Source organism: Phoxinus phoxinus (genome assembly GCF_949152265.1).
Source record: "Phoxinus phoxinus genome assembly, chromosome: 17".
Classification (NCBI taxonomy): domain Eukaryota; kingdom Metazoa; phylum Chordata; class Actinopteri; order Cypriniformes; family Leuciscidae; genus Phoxinus; species Phoxinus phoxinus.
The window spans coordinates 6,584,297-6,603,125 of NC_136892.1; the positions used below are offsets into that span (position 1 = coordinate 6,584,297).

Genomic DNA, 18,829 nt, shown 5'->3' on the forward strand with positions numbered 1-18,829 from the left:
ATGACAAAGACGTGTGTGCCTCAGTCAACAAAATGGCTCACATTTCCTGTTCTCCAGAGAAACCAGCCTAGACGTTAGCTGTGATTATATTCCAGCCATATTTGCTCTCCTTATGCAGTGCCATATCGTGTCACAAACACGAGTGACATACCAGAGCAATGTGTAAAGTAAGAATATTAAAATCACAGTGTTTTATTGATGATTTGTGCCAGTGTTCCTGTTGAAACTGTGCTACACATCTAATGAATCCCTTTTCTGCTCCTTTGTCAAACAAAAGCAAAGGCATCTGTCTGCTTGCATGCAATCCACAAGGAAATGCATGTTTGTTTGAATCATACAATGAAATGATCATGGCATTACTATAAATCATTAGTCTCCTTTAGTGCAATTATGTTTCACATGAAGCGATTGGCAGACATTTTTGGAGGATCACTTGTGAATTGGAAATAAAAATGAACAAATAAGTATGTGTGGGCGGAAGTGGAGGTAGATAGAAAGAGAAAAATAGATTCACTTGTGCATCAGTGGTCATTTGATATAGATAAAAGAGCACCAAGTCTTAATATTTTATCAGACGCATTCCTCATCTATTCATCCCTGACTACAGTGTGTGTGAGAGTGCACGGACAGTGCACGAGTGTGTGTGTGTGTGTGTGTGTGTGTGTGCGTGTGTGTGTGTGTGTGTGTGTGTGTGTGTGCGTGCGCGCGCATGCATGTATGCATGCGTGTAATGTGTGCATTGGAGGTATGTGGGACAACCTCAAAGGCACGTAATTTTAGTCATACTGCCCAAAGTAAATCTTCATGTTCTCTTTTACATTTTGAGCAGACACCATTACTTGAATTCAAAATAATAATCATAATAATCATAATTATAATAATTATCATTATTATTACAAAATGGTAAAGGCACAACATTATGTTAACATATAGCCTATTATATGTTAGCAAAAGCTGTGAACATCGGGTGAAATATCAGTACTTGTGCTAACAACACCATATGCTTTTCTATGAATTGTCTGTCATCAAAACACTAGTTCTTGATGGATATGGGTTTTCCAATGCCACCAATACAGATACTGTATTTGGAGAACAGATGGCCAGTGGCTGATAAAGCATGTGTATGCAGAATGAAGTAACAATACAAAAAACAAAATGAGATGCATAAAATCTCAAAATTGCATGAAACAGAACATGTTTATTAGTCATTTACAAAACCCACTGATCATCCGAAAATGTTTCTATTTTCCATCAAAAAATCCAAACATTCTTAATTTTTTTTAATAAAGGTAGGGTAAGCAATTTATGAGTGGCTAGCAATAGCAAGCTAGCTTTGAAAGCATAAGATCCCACCCTCCCTCCAGAGCGTCTCCAAAGCCACGCCTCCTCCAAAACACATGACCGCACACAGCAGAGTCTGAAAAGCGTCCCGAGATGGTGTTAAATTACCTCATGTCTCAAAGCACTTAACACTACAACAATAATAAACATTACAAACATAAACTACTTGGAGAGCACTGACCTGTACCACCTGACTGCAGCAGATTCATTTTGGTGTTGACAGTGTAGCCATTGAAACACATAAATCTGAGTCTGAGGATATGAACAGCTCAGAGTAGAACGCCACTGGTTGCCATCTCGTAATTGTGGTTACAACATGGCGAAGACTAGAGATGGGAATTGAGAACCGGTTCTAAGTTTTATGAACCATCGATATTGTATGCCCTCGACGTTAAGGAGTCCTCTTATCGATGCTCCTGCTCCGAGTCAGTCATAGTATATACAGACCGTAAACTCACAACTGTCCCTTTTGTCCTTTATCGGGCACCATAGCACGGCGTCCTACGCATCTGTGCGTCATGAGGGAATCATGGAGAGGAAGAGACGATACTATTTACTAATTGAGACAAATTATGTTGTTTCCAATAACAGGGTTTTACCTGCATTGAAAATGTTTTGCCACCAAAGTGAATTTTTGTCCAGCCAAAGTCTTATTTGATCAGTGAGTAATGTAGATGAACTGCTGCGCTTGTGACAAGGCGCATGTTTAACTGAAAGAACGAGCAGAGAGAGAGAGAGAGAGAGACCCGGTCGCGCGTGCACACTCTTTCTCTTCGGTGCAAGGCGAAAGTATAAACAAGGCTTCACCGTCTCCAAACTAAGAGCTGTCTTGCTCTCTCTCCCTCGCACATATTATTAAAAATAAATCGACACGATGGTAAAAGGTCGGAAGACCAAAGTTTCATGTGGAGCATTCGGAGGTTTTATTTTCCTGAATTACCGCTGGGTGTGAATTGTGCTAAAATACGTTGCCTTATCTTCTCTGAAAAGCGTTCCGCACGTTGAGCTGACATAAACCACACTTTAAATAAACGAAAAAACCTATCCAGTGATCTCTTGTGGGATGTCCTAACTGCCGGGATAATCACACAACGCGTACACGTCCGATAATGACACGTCCAATTCGCGAACTAATGACTCATTTGAAGCGATTCGTTTTAATGAATGGTTAAAACAACTGATCTTTCCAACACTGAACTCACGAGACGTCTGAATCGGTGTATAACTACACTTTACAATAAGGTAACATTAAAAAAATTACATAAAAAGTACAGTTTGCTTACTCAAATGTAAGCTTTAAAACAAATACGAAAAAGCATATGACTTTTTTCCACACAGTGCTATCAGGAATCGATAAGAGAATCGTTAAAGAATCGGATCGATAAGCAGAATCGTCAGTGGCATTGATATTGATCAAATCTTATCAGTTCCCATCCCTAGCAAAGACGCAGCATGAGCTCGTTGTTTTGTTTCAGGAGGAACTGTAAAAGGGGCTGTCGTTTGTTTGCGGCGCTCAGTGACTGTCTAAAACTGCATAGCCTTACAGAACGCGCTGATGACGTGTGATGTCTGTGCAAGCAGGGTGAGCGGAGGTATGCAAATACATCTGTTAACAGGCCGGTAGAACATCGTATGAACTGTTTTTTTTCCATTCTTTAATTACATTAATTATTGTTCATTAGTTACATTTACAAGTAAACAACTTGAAGATAATCAGATCTTCTTCATGATTTCTTAACATTTGCTTTAGGAAAATTACATCCTATGTTTTGACTTCACTTAAAGCCTACCTTTAAGAAACATTTTCAAAGTCACCATGAAATCAACATTTAAATTTTGTTTATTGTTTATTGTTTCTGCTCTTTGCGGATGATGTTGTCGTGTTGGCCCCTTCAGACCAGGACCTTCAGCATGCACTGGGACGGTTTGCAGCTGAGTGTGAAGCGGCTGGGATGAAAATCAGCACCTCCAAATCCGAGGCCATGGTCCTCATTCGGAAAAAGGTGGCTTGCCTACTTCAGGTTGGTGGAGAGTTCCTGCCTCAAGTGGAGGAGTTCAAGTATCTTGAGGTCTTGTTCACGAGTGAGGGAAGGATGGAACGGGAGATTGACAGACGGATCGGTGCAGCTTCCGCAGTAATGCGGTCGATGTACCGGTCTGTCGTGGTGAAGAAAGAGCTGAGCCGCAAGGCGAAGCTCTCGATTTACCGGTCAATCTACGTTCCTACTCTCACATGGTCATGGGCTTTGGCTCATGACCGAAAGAACAAGATCCCGGATACAGGCGGCCGAAATTAGCTTTCTCCCCAGGGTGGCTGGGCGATCCCTTAGAGATAGGGTGAGGAGCTCGGTCACTCGGGAGGAGCTCAGAGTAGAGCCGCTGCTCCTCCACATCGAGAGGGGTCAGCTGAGGTGGCTCGGGCATCTGTTCCGGATGCCTCCTGGACGCCTTCCCGGGAAGGTGTTCCGGGCGCGTCCCACTGGGAGGAGACCCCGGGGAAGACCTAGGACACGCTGGAGAGACTATGTCTCCCGGCTGGCCTGGGAAGACCTTGGTGTCCCCCCGGAAGAGCTAGAGGAAGTGGCTAGGGAGAGGGAAATCTGGGCATCTCTGCTTAGACTGCTGCCCTCGCGACCCGGCCCCGGATAAGCGGAAGAAGATGGATGGATGGATGGAAATTTTGTTTATATAAATGATTTATCCTTACACATCTTCTTTTTTTTTTTTTTTTCTAATACATGTGCACTCGAAATCAAAATCAGAGTTAACAATTAAATGTTAACCTCCTCAAAATCTGTTCTCTGACATCTGTTCTCTTCATGACGTATGTCTCGGTGGAGGGTGGGACTAAATATCCTCAATAACTGACTGCAAACTGGCATTCAGATCTGCCTCCATTTAGTAGCAATGCCCAACATCCTACGATCCAGTCAATTCCTGAGGACGAAATCCAATCCCGCCCTACATTCATTCCAGAAGCCATTTCACTCGGAAATATGCCACAATAGGATCGAAAAGATCATCACAACTTCTGTTTCATGCCGATTTCAAGATATGTAGCCTATCAGAGAATATCTCTGAATCAACCCATTCTAATTAGGAAAAACATGCATGTGGCAATATTTTTGCAAAATGTTGTTTCCTGCACGTTTTGCGTCACTTTCAAATTGTTTAATGTGGTTTTACATGCCAGCAATAACTTCTAAAGAAAAAACTGCGTTCATATTCATAAGATTTATAAGTTTGCCAGAGCAATGGAAGATATAGGAACAGTTTGGGGAAAATGTGTTTGAAAACTATTGCAATCTTTCATTCATTTTTAAGAAAACACAATTTGATTATTGTTTATTTATCAAGCATCCATCTATATTAATGCTACAAATAAAAACAAATAAATTAAAAATAAACAGTATTACTACTTGTTTTGACATACCAAACCTGACAGACCTCTGCTTTTCAAGATGGAGAAAACTGTCCACAATTCACAGAAACCAGCAGTAGAGCGAAGAAGGCATCTTCCACCTCTTTTTACTGTTTGCATCTGATTTTTTACCCCTCACCGGAGCAGCCATCAGTTTCTGGCCCATGTTAATGCACCTTCTCAATATTTGATGTTTTTTATGGAGTGCTGACAATAGAACAAGGAAATGGCCAGCACATTTTGCTGATCTAGTTCAGTGCTCCGCTTCCATCTTCCCAACAGATCTCTGTACTTCCAGCCCCATAAGTGCCTCTCCTCCGCTGGGAACATTTTCAAAGTTTACTAAGGCAAGATGGAGCACAAAAAACAACAACTCTGTATTTCCCTCAAGGTTCTATACAGTATCTTTCTTTTTCTCTGTCTTGTACCCCCTCCCTTCATTTAATGCGTCACTGGTTAACTACATGGACATGAAAGGAAGATAGCTACATTTAAGGAACAAGTCTCGAGAAAGAGTAGTTATATACATCTTAGTTTCTTGAATACGGTGTTCTTCAGGGATAGCCTTGTGCTTTGCACATCGGTCATGTATACCAATAAACAAGAATACACACAAAATAATACACAAGATAGGGAGAAGCCATGTTCTGCTCAGGGGCAGAATTGCAAATGTTTTATTAATTTAATTTAAATTTTCAAAGAAGTCCCATTGAGCTAAAAAAACAAAACAACTCTGGCCAAGTGTGGGATTCCAAATCTCTGCATGTACAGTATTCTGTGTCTGTGAGGTGAAATCGTACTGACACGCATAACGTTTAAGGGATTCACTAATGTCAACTGGCACTGTCCATGAATAGGCTATAAAATAGTGCCTTAAACAGCCGGTGCTTCACCTTGATGAGCTTTTGTATTGATTTAATTAATTTTTATTGAGGACCCTGTTACCAAAAATTGGATTCAAAAACACTTTTAAACAACTATTTTGTTTTGTTCTCTCTCTCTCTCTCTCTCTCTCTCTCTCTCTCTCTCTCTCTCTCTCTCTCTCTCTCTCTCTCTCTCTCATATATATATATATATATATATATATATATATATATATATATATATATATATATATATATATATATATATATAATTTGTGTAAAAGAATGACAGAATGGAACATCAGTTTTAAGGAATTTAATTTTTTTGGTAACACTTTATAATAAGTCTACAGCAATAAAGTATTTACAAATAATTAACAAATGATTATTTTATAGTTTATTCATAGATAATATATTGTAATCTCTACATTGTTATTGATATATTGATGACATTGATATACAAATAGCGAGTTCTTCATTCATTGTCACTGTAATTAACTAAATTATTATTGTTTAATTAGTTTATAATTAATTAGCTGTTTTTTTATGCTTGTTAACTCATTTACCATCTAAATAATGTACAGTATTGTGTCGAGCAGGACGAGACAGAGGGTTCGTGAGAGAACGGCGCAAGGCCGGTGTCATGATTACTGATAAACGACCCCTGCACGACGCACCGGTCTCGTATCTCTCACGGAGGAGCAGAAGCATAAAACGATGAGCGACGACAGTGGAGAACGAGAGAGGCCAGTGCGTCTCGCAGGTGTCGCTCATTATCAATCACGCAACCGGCCATAACACAGTCTCACCCCAAAACGTCACATACTGACGGGTCTTGACCATACGACAACATACGACGAAAAGGGTACCCTTTAACGTCCATGTGTGACGATTCGGGTATGGTTGGGTTTAGGTATGCGTTAGGGTACCGCTAGGAGGTGCTGCTGGTGCGCTTATGTCTGCGTCTCATATTGACGTTATAGGGGTACCCTTTTCGTCGTATGTTGACGTATGGTCAAGAGCCGTCAGTATATGACGTTTTGGGGTGAGACCGGGCTGCCGGCCACGCACCGTTCTCTCACGGCCCTCGGCCTCGTCCTGCTCGCCACAAGTATTTTAAACCAGTAGTAAATTAATTGTTAATAGGAGTAAATAGTTCTAGGTTTAGATTAGGTCACAGAAAATGGGAAAATAAACCAACCCTTTTTGGAAATTAATTGTATTCATATTCAGTGTTACTTAAAATGTTTACAAATACATTAGACATGCACGCACGCACGCACACACGCACACACGCACACACACACAAACACACACACACACACACACACACACACACACACACACACACACACACACACACACACACACACACACACACACACACACACACACAGGTTTCTATGTTTAATGGTGACTTCCCATAGAAAGAAAAAAAAGACTCTGTATAAACTGTATATTCTATCTGATGTAACCTATTTTGATCTCATGAGTATTTGCATGTAATTATTATACCACACGTGCATTTACTTAAATTTGCATAGACCCAAAAACATACAGACACAATTAATACTAATGCAATTATGTATAATAAAGGTTTCTTCAATTGCTTAAAGGGATACTTCACCTCTGTAAAGATGAATGTGTATTTAAAATGGGTCATTTATGTAGTAGAAATGTGAAATTTATTTTTGAATTTGGAGCCTTCTAGACTGAGAAAAGCCAGAAAATGTATTTGTGGCTCAAGTGGATGCAAGACAACAACTCCCAGAATGCACTTGCTTCACTGCCCTACGAGGCCACGCCTACCGGTAAGAGAGCGCAGTTAAACAACAAGACTAGGCTACTAGTGAGTCTCCTTGACGAGTCTGCCCGGGATTTTGCGATCGCCCAAAATGTCCAGGATTCGGCTTTTGCGTTCAACAGTCGCCATTCATCATCTTTACTGTGGCGAGCAGGACGAGACTGACGGCTGCGGGAGAATGACGCGAGGCCGGTGGCGTGATTACTGATGAGCGACACCTGTGAGACGCACTGGTCTAGTATCTCTCACGGAGGAGCGGGAATTTTCTTACCAATGTTAAAACGCACATTTAGCCCATAACTTGTTTAGCATTCATATAAACACTACATTCAGATTCACCAATCGGAATGAATTCAAAAGCCGAATCCCAGACATTTTGGACGATCTCGACGGCCGGACATGTCCGGGAAAAAGGATGTGTGGTAACCCCTACTACTCAGCTTTCTCCACAGAATAAGAACCTGTTAGGTTAGCTTCCAAAGAAAGATGGCTGACACTATTTGTACATTCTGTGAGTGAGATCCCACCCTCTATGGGCGGGTTGAAAACATGTGGATCTAGCGCCTTCTACTGGCTGTAGTTTTTAGCCTTTTAATGAAGATTTTTACGTCATCTGAGGATTTTTTACAGACAAAAAATACATAAATCTCTCGTCTCAGAAGGATATGAGGGAGGGAAGCACGGTAATTTGAAAATACAACAGGTTTTCTACTGATACAAAGCTTAATGCTAAATGCTGAAGTATCTCTTTAAGTGCAACACTACACCAAAGTAGCACAACACCTCAGATCATTTGCAAAATGGAACACTTTTGTCAAAACTATACAATGTCTTATAAAAACCTTATTTCTTTGTCATAACATAAACACAACGATCATATGGTCTGATTCCGTTTTAATCAGTTACACACTCCTGTGCTCAACCTAAAACACTTTTAGCATTTACGAGAAAGTGTAAAAATAAATTCACCAACACATGACACCAATTGCGCAGACTAATTAAAATAAAAAAATAAAAAAGTCAGTTAATACTGAACATTTCAACAAAACATTCATAACAACAAATGTCCAGTTTTCATACAGTTTTACTGAATGTACCGTTGTACTGTAAGCTTACAGTAATACTGTAACATATTACATATCCAGTTCAGTACTCCCTGCCTGGCTGGATCTGGCCACAGGGCCCCGTCAACGTCACAGGCTATATTTTCATTTGCAAGGCAACGTGGGAAGAATCTTTTGGAGTGACGCATCCACTCCTGTATGGATGCTGCTTCAATTTCATCACATGATTCCTCCATAGCTTGAATGAGGGGCATCTGGACATAGGGCCGGAGATCATAAATCTTCCACCGCCATGCTGAGAAGAACTCCTCGATGGGGTTCAGGAAGGGGGAGTATGGTGGAAGGTATTGAACTGTAAATTGTGGGTGTTGTCAACCAGTTTTGGGCCAGAGCAGAACAATGGAAAGCTACATTGTCCCAGGCGACAATGTATTGCATCTGATCCCTTTGGTTTGCTGCTGTGATAATATTGTGTAATCTGTCTAAAAATGTACGAATGAGGTCAGTGTTGTTGTAAGGACCCAAGTTGGCATGGTCGGTGGAGGACCCCATTCTGTTTAATGGCAGCACAAAGGGTAATGTTACCTCCACGTTGCCCTGGTATTTACAATAGCCCTGTGGCCAATGATGTTTCTTCCCTTCTTCTCACTGTTATGTGGGACTTCCTCCGCATCCATTTGCAAAATGAAATACACCTTGTGTAGATCAATATACTTTAAGTCTGCTATACAGTAAAATTGTTATGTGTGCAGTACACAGTACTACAGTCAGTGAACAAAACGTGCCACCACATATTCACGCTGCAGGTCTTTCATTCTGTCTGAATTTCTTTTAAATGGCACTTCATACAGTTGTTTCATCAGAACTTTATGTTTTTTTTAAGGATACAGGCTATTGTTGACAGAGAGACCTGTTGGAAATTATTGAAAATTTGGTAATCATTGACAATAGGGGCTTGAATTCCTCTAAGTCTTATTGCATTATTGGCCAAAACGAGGTTTATGATCTCCCTCTCTTGCTCCTGTGTGAATAGGTGTCCCTTCCCTCCTTGGTGTTCTCGCCGTTCAATCCTTTGTTGGCCAAACAAAATACATGTACAGTAGCTTACTGTAAAATGATACAGGAATAGATACCAAAACTGCTGATATAGTACATGCAGTAAGCTATGGATTTTCTGTTGACAGAAGATACGTTTCTCAACTGTGCTCTTGACGAAATGTCCAAACTATTAATGCCACAGTGTACCTGCTTAGGTTAGGCTGTACTCTCAGTTCAGCCTCCCTCAGTGTTAGTCCATGGTTTATTACATGGTCCACAATTGAAGCACGAATTTCGTTACACAGATTTGGTTGTCTTCTTCTTTGTGCATGTCTAACCCCTCCTCCAGGTCTTCCTCTCCCTCTTCCTCTTCATTGGCCTCTTCCTCCACATTCCCAATCATTACGGACAATGCCAGTAGGGATTATGGCGACTTTTACCTTCAGTAAAAAGGTCTGGAAAAAATTACCTCAGGTAATACTAATCCCGTACGAATAGACCTGCTGTAAATATGTACTTAAATATTGAGTCACTTCCTGTTTAAACATAGTTTTCCGTGGTATGGAGACGCTTGAAAAAGCATTCAGTTGCGTTCTAGATGCTGGGACAAGTCTGTGGCAAAACTCAAGCGTTTTCTGCATACCACTCAGATCAGAAAGAAGACCGAAAGCACTTGTTAGAGGCACAAACCATCTTTTAGTGTGTGCCTTTTACCAACACAATCCAATCTGTAGTTAATACAGCGTTCAACCAGACATAACTGTTTTATAAATATAAATATAGGTTATACGTGTTTGCGCACGTGATATCAGGAAGCAACGTAATACGCACACGATGACAGGATTGACGGCGATGCGCAAATCGAGTTACCCCTCCCACTTATGCTAGTTTTACTGAGGTATTATCCCATGCGAATTGGCCATTAATATTACAGACGTCCAGTGGTAAAATTACATTACTCCATCTAGCCTTGTAAAGTTAATCCCGTGCAAATAGGATTTAAGCAATTGAAAAAAAACTGTAATTAATGTACATTTTACGATTCTCCATGACCTAATCTAAAGTGAGAAATATAAGTTAACAAAGCATCATTTATTTTTATTTTTTTACATATGAGCTAATTAAACAATAACAATTTAGTTAATAACAGTGATAATGAATTAATAACTCACTATACAGTCTATTAATATATTAACAATGTAGAGTTCTAAAATAGTAAAGAGGAACTCCAAAAATCAATGTTAAACTGCAGATTTGTGAAATAAAAGGACAGTTTTTGTTCACTGCATTGCAGATGTCTACTTCCTGCATGAATTTATACTGTCTTTCACTGTGTTTTGTCTCCCAGTTTCTACAAAGTGATGCAACTGTTTTAGTTTCTCATCAATGCAAGTTAGACTTCTCTTTATGGCAGATGGGAGCCCTAATGTATTTATTTTCTTTTGATTCTCTTTCAGAATTTTGGAAAATATGAGAATCCAGACTAATGTTGGTATGGGGCAAAGATTACACTCTTCCAGCTGGGGTTCTGATGGTACTTTATTCAAGACCAAGGGTTTTGGCGTGATGTGTATCTTTAGTAATGTAACCACTATTCTAATCAATTTTAAAATGATTATATAAGACATTACTATGGTCTTCATTATATATCTGTATGTATGTATGTATGTATGTAGCTATGTATGTATGTATGTAGCTATGTATGTATGTATGTATGTATATATATATTCTCCTCTGCAGCCCTTTAAAAAAAAAAAAACAGAAAGGAAAGAAAATGACAATGTGAAGACCTGCAGTACTTTTGTTATAATACTCTGAATGTCTCTACTTACATCATGTTCGAAAAACATACATGATTTACCATTTGGGGACTAATTAGTTTAAACCAACAGCCAAAAGAAAAGAAATGCAACCGTTAGTCCACAAATGGCAAATGAAAAAGACTTCTGCGTTGTCGTTCTTTACTGTATAAGCCTTTATTTGTAAAAAGTCAGTTGGTTACTTATAACCCTTTTTTCGACCACATACTGTAACATCTTGTATTAGTAAAAAACACATTTTGCTCAAACACCTAGAAAAGCTGACCGACACCATTACATTAATTGGCACTGACAAAAAGAAAAGAAAGAAAAGGGAAAAAAAGTAAAGAAGAAAATACAACCTTTTACTTTACAAATGTTGATTTCATGAAGACAAATCATACCCCCAAATGGATCGTCATAAATCATCACACCTCAATAGTTCAACAGAATCAAACCAAGAGCTTAATGAGAACAAAACCAGTACAACACAAAAACAGAATGCATTTTACTTTCAGGGCAGGATGTAAAGTAGAAATATATTTCCTTTCTATGAGAAAACATCAACAATAAGAGTTAACCATTCATTTAAAGAATACAACAAATACAGGCAACTAGAAATGAAACAAAACAGTATAAATAGCGACTGAACTCTCAAATTAGGTATGAAGTGGTTGCCCTACATATTTGCCAATTTGCATTTATTTTTCATTTTTTGAGGATTTTCACTTTAGGTTAGTATTAACTTGTGTGTGCTGTGTTTATGTGTTATAATTCACTTTATCGGTAACGCTATCCTGGTGCAAAGAAAATCAGCACAGCAAAGTTACTGGCCCATACATTTTAACAAACTCTGAGAATTTGCTTTGCCAGTCGTGCATTCTCATGGCATGAGACTTTATCTTGCTGTTTTGTTCAACAAGATGTAAGCAGGTCTAGTCTACTTTGAACTAATGGCTTAATAGGTGTGTCTATCTACTCTCAACTCTATGTGATATATATATATAAAAAAAAAAGCAAGAGAGGATGAAAATGTGCATATTCTTCGCATATTTTTTTATGGTGAATTCCATGAATAATTTTCTCCGTAATTCTCCTTTTCTAATATAGATAGTATTTATCTTTTTTATTTTCTATATTTAATTTAAGATTTACAGTGTTTGGTTCGATCTCTGTGTACAAGAAGAAGCAAAAAAGCTTCCTTCCCTTGTGTGTGAGGGTGATATGAATCGCCAATTGTAGAATAGAAAAGAAATTATGAAAATAAACCTTTCTGAAAACGTAAGACATGCAAAACAAAACCGGTATCTTTTTGTGAGTTTTTCTCCTCTTCTTTTTCTTTTTTTTTCAGAGATAGGTTTTGTTTGCAGAAGTTATGCCGGTGCTGCAAAAGCTGTCCATGCCAGTAGCATTGAGGCTAGCTGTTATTACCAACTGCCCTGTTTTGTTCATGCATTAAGAAATATAAGTGAAAGATATCATATTTACAATACAATTCACATGTAATTACACATATACACAAGAGGCAAGAAAAATTCACATTAAAATCAGTTCAACAGTTTTTGTACTTCCTTTTCTCCTGCTTCATGGGTGGATGTAGCAAAAGACAAAAACAATGTACTCGAGTAAAAGCTATTCGATGATTTGTTGAGTTATGTTAATGGTATGAAAATGTGGAAGTGAGCATATGGGGTGATTTGTGTGAAGTGCGTAGATAATTATGCCCTCCATTGTCATCAGAACACATTAGCACCCCCCCCCCCCCCCCCCCCCCATAAGTTGTGCAAAGCTCTTTTAACAAAGAACAATAAACAATAACAGACAATATATTTGTCTAAAACTGAAGCAAAGTGCAAGGCAAAATGAAAATACGTCCCCTGTCCCCTAACCAGATATCAAATTACACAGAAGAAATCATTAGTATTACGATGAGTCACATTCTCCAAAAAAGGCCAACAATCCCATCAGTGCTCAAGAGTATGCTACCTTCACACAATTCTGATCTAAAATCTCTTGGTTGTCCTAAATTTCCATTATATAACGTCCATCTTAATAGATGGAGTCTTGTCGTTTTTGTGTGTCATAACAGTGTATCTATGTCTGAGCCACTATTCTTCAGAGAGTGTGTTACAAATATAGACATGAAGGGCCCATTTCTTTTCAAACACAGTTTTAAGGTGGCAAATAATGGCCAAATGCTATAAATTATGCATGCATTTAAAAATGGTCCCAACTGAACCCTGTTTTGCTCTTCACTCACTAAAAGAGGTAATTAGCAGCAATTTCTGTCACGAATTTAAACCCATTCGACACATTCTTCGATAGACCAATTAATATCATACACAACAAAAAAAACACAGCAAAAGTGGAATAAAAAATAACTACCCATGCAGATTCTGCATGTGATCTTGAAATTAAGTTACTAAAAAAACTAAATTATTTTAATAAGAAAAAAAATAAAAATTTAATTCAACATGGACTGCCATGAATACCATCACCCTCTCTAACCTAGTGCTGCTACATTTATCTGAGTATTTTCGTCAAATGACCCTTGTAAACTGGCAAATTGGTTTTTAACAACAATTAATCTATCCTAGCACTATGATGAAACAGTAAACTTTCAAATAAAATCTAAAATGCTAGAATGATTTGTTGCATGCACCAACTACCTCAGATAGTGAAACATATGTGAGAGTGTAGTTACCCTAATAGCTAAGAATGTATTTTCAGAACAGCAACTTGTGCCATATTAAATATTTAAAAAAATTCTGATACAGCTGTCAGTGTGTTTATACAGCAATAGGTTGCAAACTTAGCAAACTGGTCAAGCAGGCTAACTATAAATAAATTAGCAGTTAGGCTGTGTCCAGTTTCTAGGAAAGTTGTGTTCTGCTACTTGCCATTCTGATGTGAACTACTACACTAGCCATGTTTCCACTCACAAAACACAGAACCACATTTCTTGGAAAAAAACGCTAACATAACTTTCGAGACATCGAGATGCAATTACAAGAAATAAAGTTGCAATTATGGAAAATAGTCTATATTATGAAATATAAAGCCGCAACTGGGAGATTTGAGAACTAAAGACACAATTACATACAGTAACATAAAGTTGAAATGGTGAGATAAAAGTTGCAATAACGCTAAATTATAAAGGCTGTTGGATATAAATGTGCAATTAAAATAATACAAAGATTTATATCTAGGCGTACATTTAAAAGTGATAAATAAAGATGCAATTACGAGGAATTAAGCCATGTTTACCTTGTTTTATTTTATTTTATAGGTTTGACAAATTAAAAGACAATGTAATCCTAAACCAGGAAATAACTGGATTCTACATTTTGTGGTTCTGAGGTTAAGAAGTGGAAACATAGCCAAAGTACCTGGGTGAGACATTTGAGGGAACTAATTTGTCACTATATTATCCTTTAAGGTTCTAGAACTGAAAACTGAATTGTACCCCAAATGTCCAATGATCAAATTATAATGATCTGTAACCATGTTTAAGGCTTGAATTGAGTTGAAAGAGAATCACTCTCTCTCATGAACTTTGTTGTAGTTGCATTGTATTGCTCATAAATATTTCATGAAAATGCTTAGTGATCTTGTTAAGGCAAATCTTGCAGGGACAAATGCCCACAAACCAGAATCGTTCCAAAAAGCTGTTCTAGCCGTAAGCTCACTGTGAATAAACAGAGTGCTGGTGCTACAAGAACATGTTGATGATCAACACAATTTCCACTTGAACAAATTCAACATCCAGCATGTCTCAGTGGCACAGTATGGCTGCATTAGCATGTTGCTAATCCCCTCTCTATTGAAATATTCAACCTTTGCCTATCGTGATTGGTCAGGACGCATGGACCAATAGTGATTCAGGTCATCCATGTGGAACAATAAACTGATAATTAGTGAGAAAGACTGCATAGTGCCAGCAAGTCTACTAGAAATGTATGAAACTATGTAGTAAATGGGCGCTAACTTATGTGCATTGTACTAACTACGAATTTCTAATTATTCTCATGAATAAAATACCTAACCACTGTTTATGATTATGATATACTGAATGCATTTTTTATTTTTTTGCTCTATTATTAGTCGCTCAAAGGGAAAAATTAGAGCGCCTATTAACACTAATTGATAACTTAGAGCAGTAATATCTAATACAAAAATATTTCATCATCATTTTAATTGTACAGTTCTACCAGTTAATAGTGGTTGGCGCTCAAATGAAACGATGTACTGTATATCCCACCTTTTCCAACGTGTCAAAGGCAGCGCACAAATCTTCCTTCTAACTGATCTGGTTCCCTTGAATATAATACGAGAAATGTTGGCTAATGGTGGAGCTGGCATTTTCAACTTATCGCTAAACTTGTCTACAACACTGCACTAGTAACGGTGGATTTATATTGTAGCTTAAATGGTCTGGTCTACAATGTAAAGTCATATCTAAACAGTATAGATTAAATTAGTATACTAACGATACCAAATCAGTAACTAAATACTCTGCCTTTGAACCTTCATTTGGCAAAGCATTGCAGCATCTTGAATGCCAACTGAGAGTTGTAATTGGCCAAGGCACCCCCATAACACTCATAGTAACTAGAGTTACTCATGAAAAGCACTCTGACCTCCTTCCTCTTTTAGTGCAGATTTGCGCTTAACTTAATTGCTACACTGTGCATGCATCTGTGCATGTCTCGCTTTGCACTTGAGAGTACTGGCTCCCTTGCACAGGTGTTATGGTCGTGCTCACAATAACAAATAATAACACAATAAGTAGAAATCCCTCAAGCATGCTTATATGTAACATAGGACTTTGCAAGTACATTGAGGTACAGCCTCCTATTCCTTCACTTTCCCTTTATTCCATTGTTTCTCCATGGAATGAGTGATCTTTTGGTGGTTTGGTGGTTTGTTCACACCTATAAGACTGATGAGAGGTCTGGTGTGGGGATCGAGAGCCGAGGGACTTTGTTAAGCCCTGGGGTCTGAGGCCTGCTCAGAATATCCTCATCAAGAAACTCAAGCAAGTCTAGGGCTCTCGTGTTCCCAAGGCACCACCGGACCCTCCTCGCTTTTAAATGTCCCCTTGCCCAGTTCTTCAGCAGTTCAGTTCTCATCCACATCTTCAAGAACTGATCCAACATTGCTTTGAGAAGCATTTTTCGGGATGCTTCTACTCATCGATCTACTCTGAGACTAGAGACTACCAGAAATAAGATTTGAATGAATATGGATGGTAGATGAATTGACATATGAATTTGAGTTTGTGGTCACCTGGAGATAGAGAAAGATCAATGAAGCTGAGGTGAATCATAATGAGGCAAAGTCCAAAAGAACTGGTGGTGGGTGAATCAGAGGTAAATGGTAAAAAGAGAAATGGATTATAGGCCTTTTTGGTTGTCACTTCAGTTCATGGCTTTTATCGTACATGTCATTTTGCCCCGAAAAGACTCAGAAGCATTTTTTTTTCCTGATTATGCTGATGTCATTCATCTTTGAGATTCAATCCCAAGATGCAAAACGTCAGAGCTGTGGGTGGGTCTGCAGTGCTTAAAGTGAAAGGTCAAAGATCAAGGGTCATCTGGCCCTCTTTCACTGATTGATGAACTGAGGACACATCCTTCAGGTTTCAGACAGGCACATTTTAGAGAAACTAAAAACATCAGAGTATATCATTCTTGGGATGGATCACTACAATGACTGAATATATACAATATCAGGTCACACTATGGTCAGAGTGGTTGACTTAAACATGAAACAGATAAAAACATGGTCACATCCCCTGTTGAATACACGATAATCTTTTCTTTTCTTTCCTTATTTTTTACATTTTTCACATAGTTGATGGACTAACTTCAACTCCAAGTTCTAAAGAAACGTCACAGCTCACTAAGGGTTTCCCTCCATTCCAAACAACACAAAGCTCTACAAGATGTTCATGAATACTGTATCAATAGAACAGATGAAATGCACTAGGAACAAGAGTAAAGAAAGAACACCAATACTACCTGACCATGGCAATAAGGCTACTGAATGAATGAATGTACTCTCTCTTTTTTTTTCATTTTCTTAAATTCTTGATGAATGAAGCATACTAGTGGCTTATTATCTATTAATGAACTACCTCTAGAACATGTTTAGGTGTCGCCCTCCAAAAATAGGATTATAGCCCAAAAATGAAAGAAAAGATAATCTACAAAAAAGAGAAGAGAGAAAATGAAATGTACTGACACTGGGCACGATGCACTGGTTAAAACTCAAGATGGCCGTCCAGTGTAAACCATTGACCAGAGCTGAGGTCCGATAAAGAGAATGCTTGTCACTTGCAAAATCAAGGAATGACACAATTGCAAAAGAGGTTGCTGTACAGTGTAGAAACGGACAATTCCGTGAGGATTGGGGAAAGCAGTGGATCGGGTCTGGGGTCCTGCTCAGTTGACTCTCCCCGAAATGCTCAAGCCACTTCTGATTTCATGAGCTGCGGTTACGAGAGGCTGATTACAGTATCAATAAAAAGCCGATGAGACGTTCAGATGTGTCCTTTTTCTCTTGCGATCTTTTCTTTTAGCGAAAATATCATGCAGTCTTTAGTTCCGTACCCTCGAACAAGGGACTGATGCTTGTTATTTGTTTGTTTCAGAAGGAAAAGAAATTCAAATACTTGAAATGTTTCTCTTGTATTATTCTTAAACATTCAAGTCATTCTATATAATACGTTTTTTTTTTTACACCAGAAAAGTCCTTTAGATTTTACACACGCATGTGTATATAGAAATATAATATATAGAAATATGCATATACATATGTATCAACTTTATATGTGTACACATATTTTCCAATTGTATCAAAGCCAATTCAATGTGCTCTCAAAATATGGCCCATGTTTCCTAGGGGAACGCATATCAATTCACATAATACAACCAATAGATAAGGTTGAAGAATCCAAAAGTGATAGGAAAAATGACCCGGGACCACTTGTCAATGGTGCTAACATCCGTCAAGTTGGGGATTTTGAGCTTCAGCTTGGACGAGCGCCTCCTTAGCCGACAGTTGGCACGACTGCGCATGGCGCTGCGGTCCAACGAGTGGTGGCTGAACCCGTCCCGCGAAGCCATGGGCTTGCGGAACTGCACTCCGGAGCTGTCAAAGGACATGACGGAGTTCCGTGAGTCACTGACGCTGCTGCCTATGTCGGATGGCATCACTTCATTGTTCATCTCCAAAGTGGTGAGAAGAATGTTTCCGTAAGCATCCACCTTGAGGCAATGAAAGACAGAGAGGGGTGGTCATGAGCAGCCATAGGAAGCGGATAGCCCTAAACTGTCTCAAATAGCATTTACTTCCATTCAACCTTTCATGCAGATGCAATGATGTGATGTGACAGTTATAACAAACTTCACTTGAGAAGATCACAAGACGTCATTCAAAATGCGATGGCTGACACACACACACACACACACACACACACACACACACACACACAC

General features: G+C 38.7%; 1 protein-coding gene across 1 annotated transcript in view; it reads right to left on the reverse strand.

The window, feature by feature from the left end:
- Positions 1–17,171: 17,171 nt before the first annotated feature.
- The window catches only part of gabrb4 (gamma-aminobutyric acid type A receptor subunit beta4), a 76,103-nt gene continuing 74,445 nt past the window's right edge, over positions 17,172–18,829 (reverse strand). Inside the window, exon 10 of the mRNA XM_079585538.1 lies at positions 17,172–18,601. Within this exon, the coding sequence (XP_079441664.1) occupies positions 18,248–18,601 (354 nt within the window). The 3' untranslated portion in view covers positions 17,172–18,247. The remainder of the gene's footprint in view (positions 18,602–18,829) is intronic.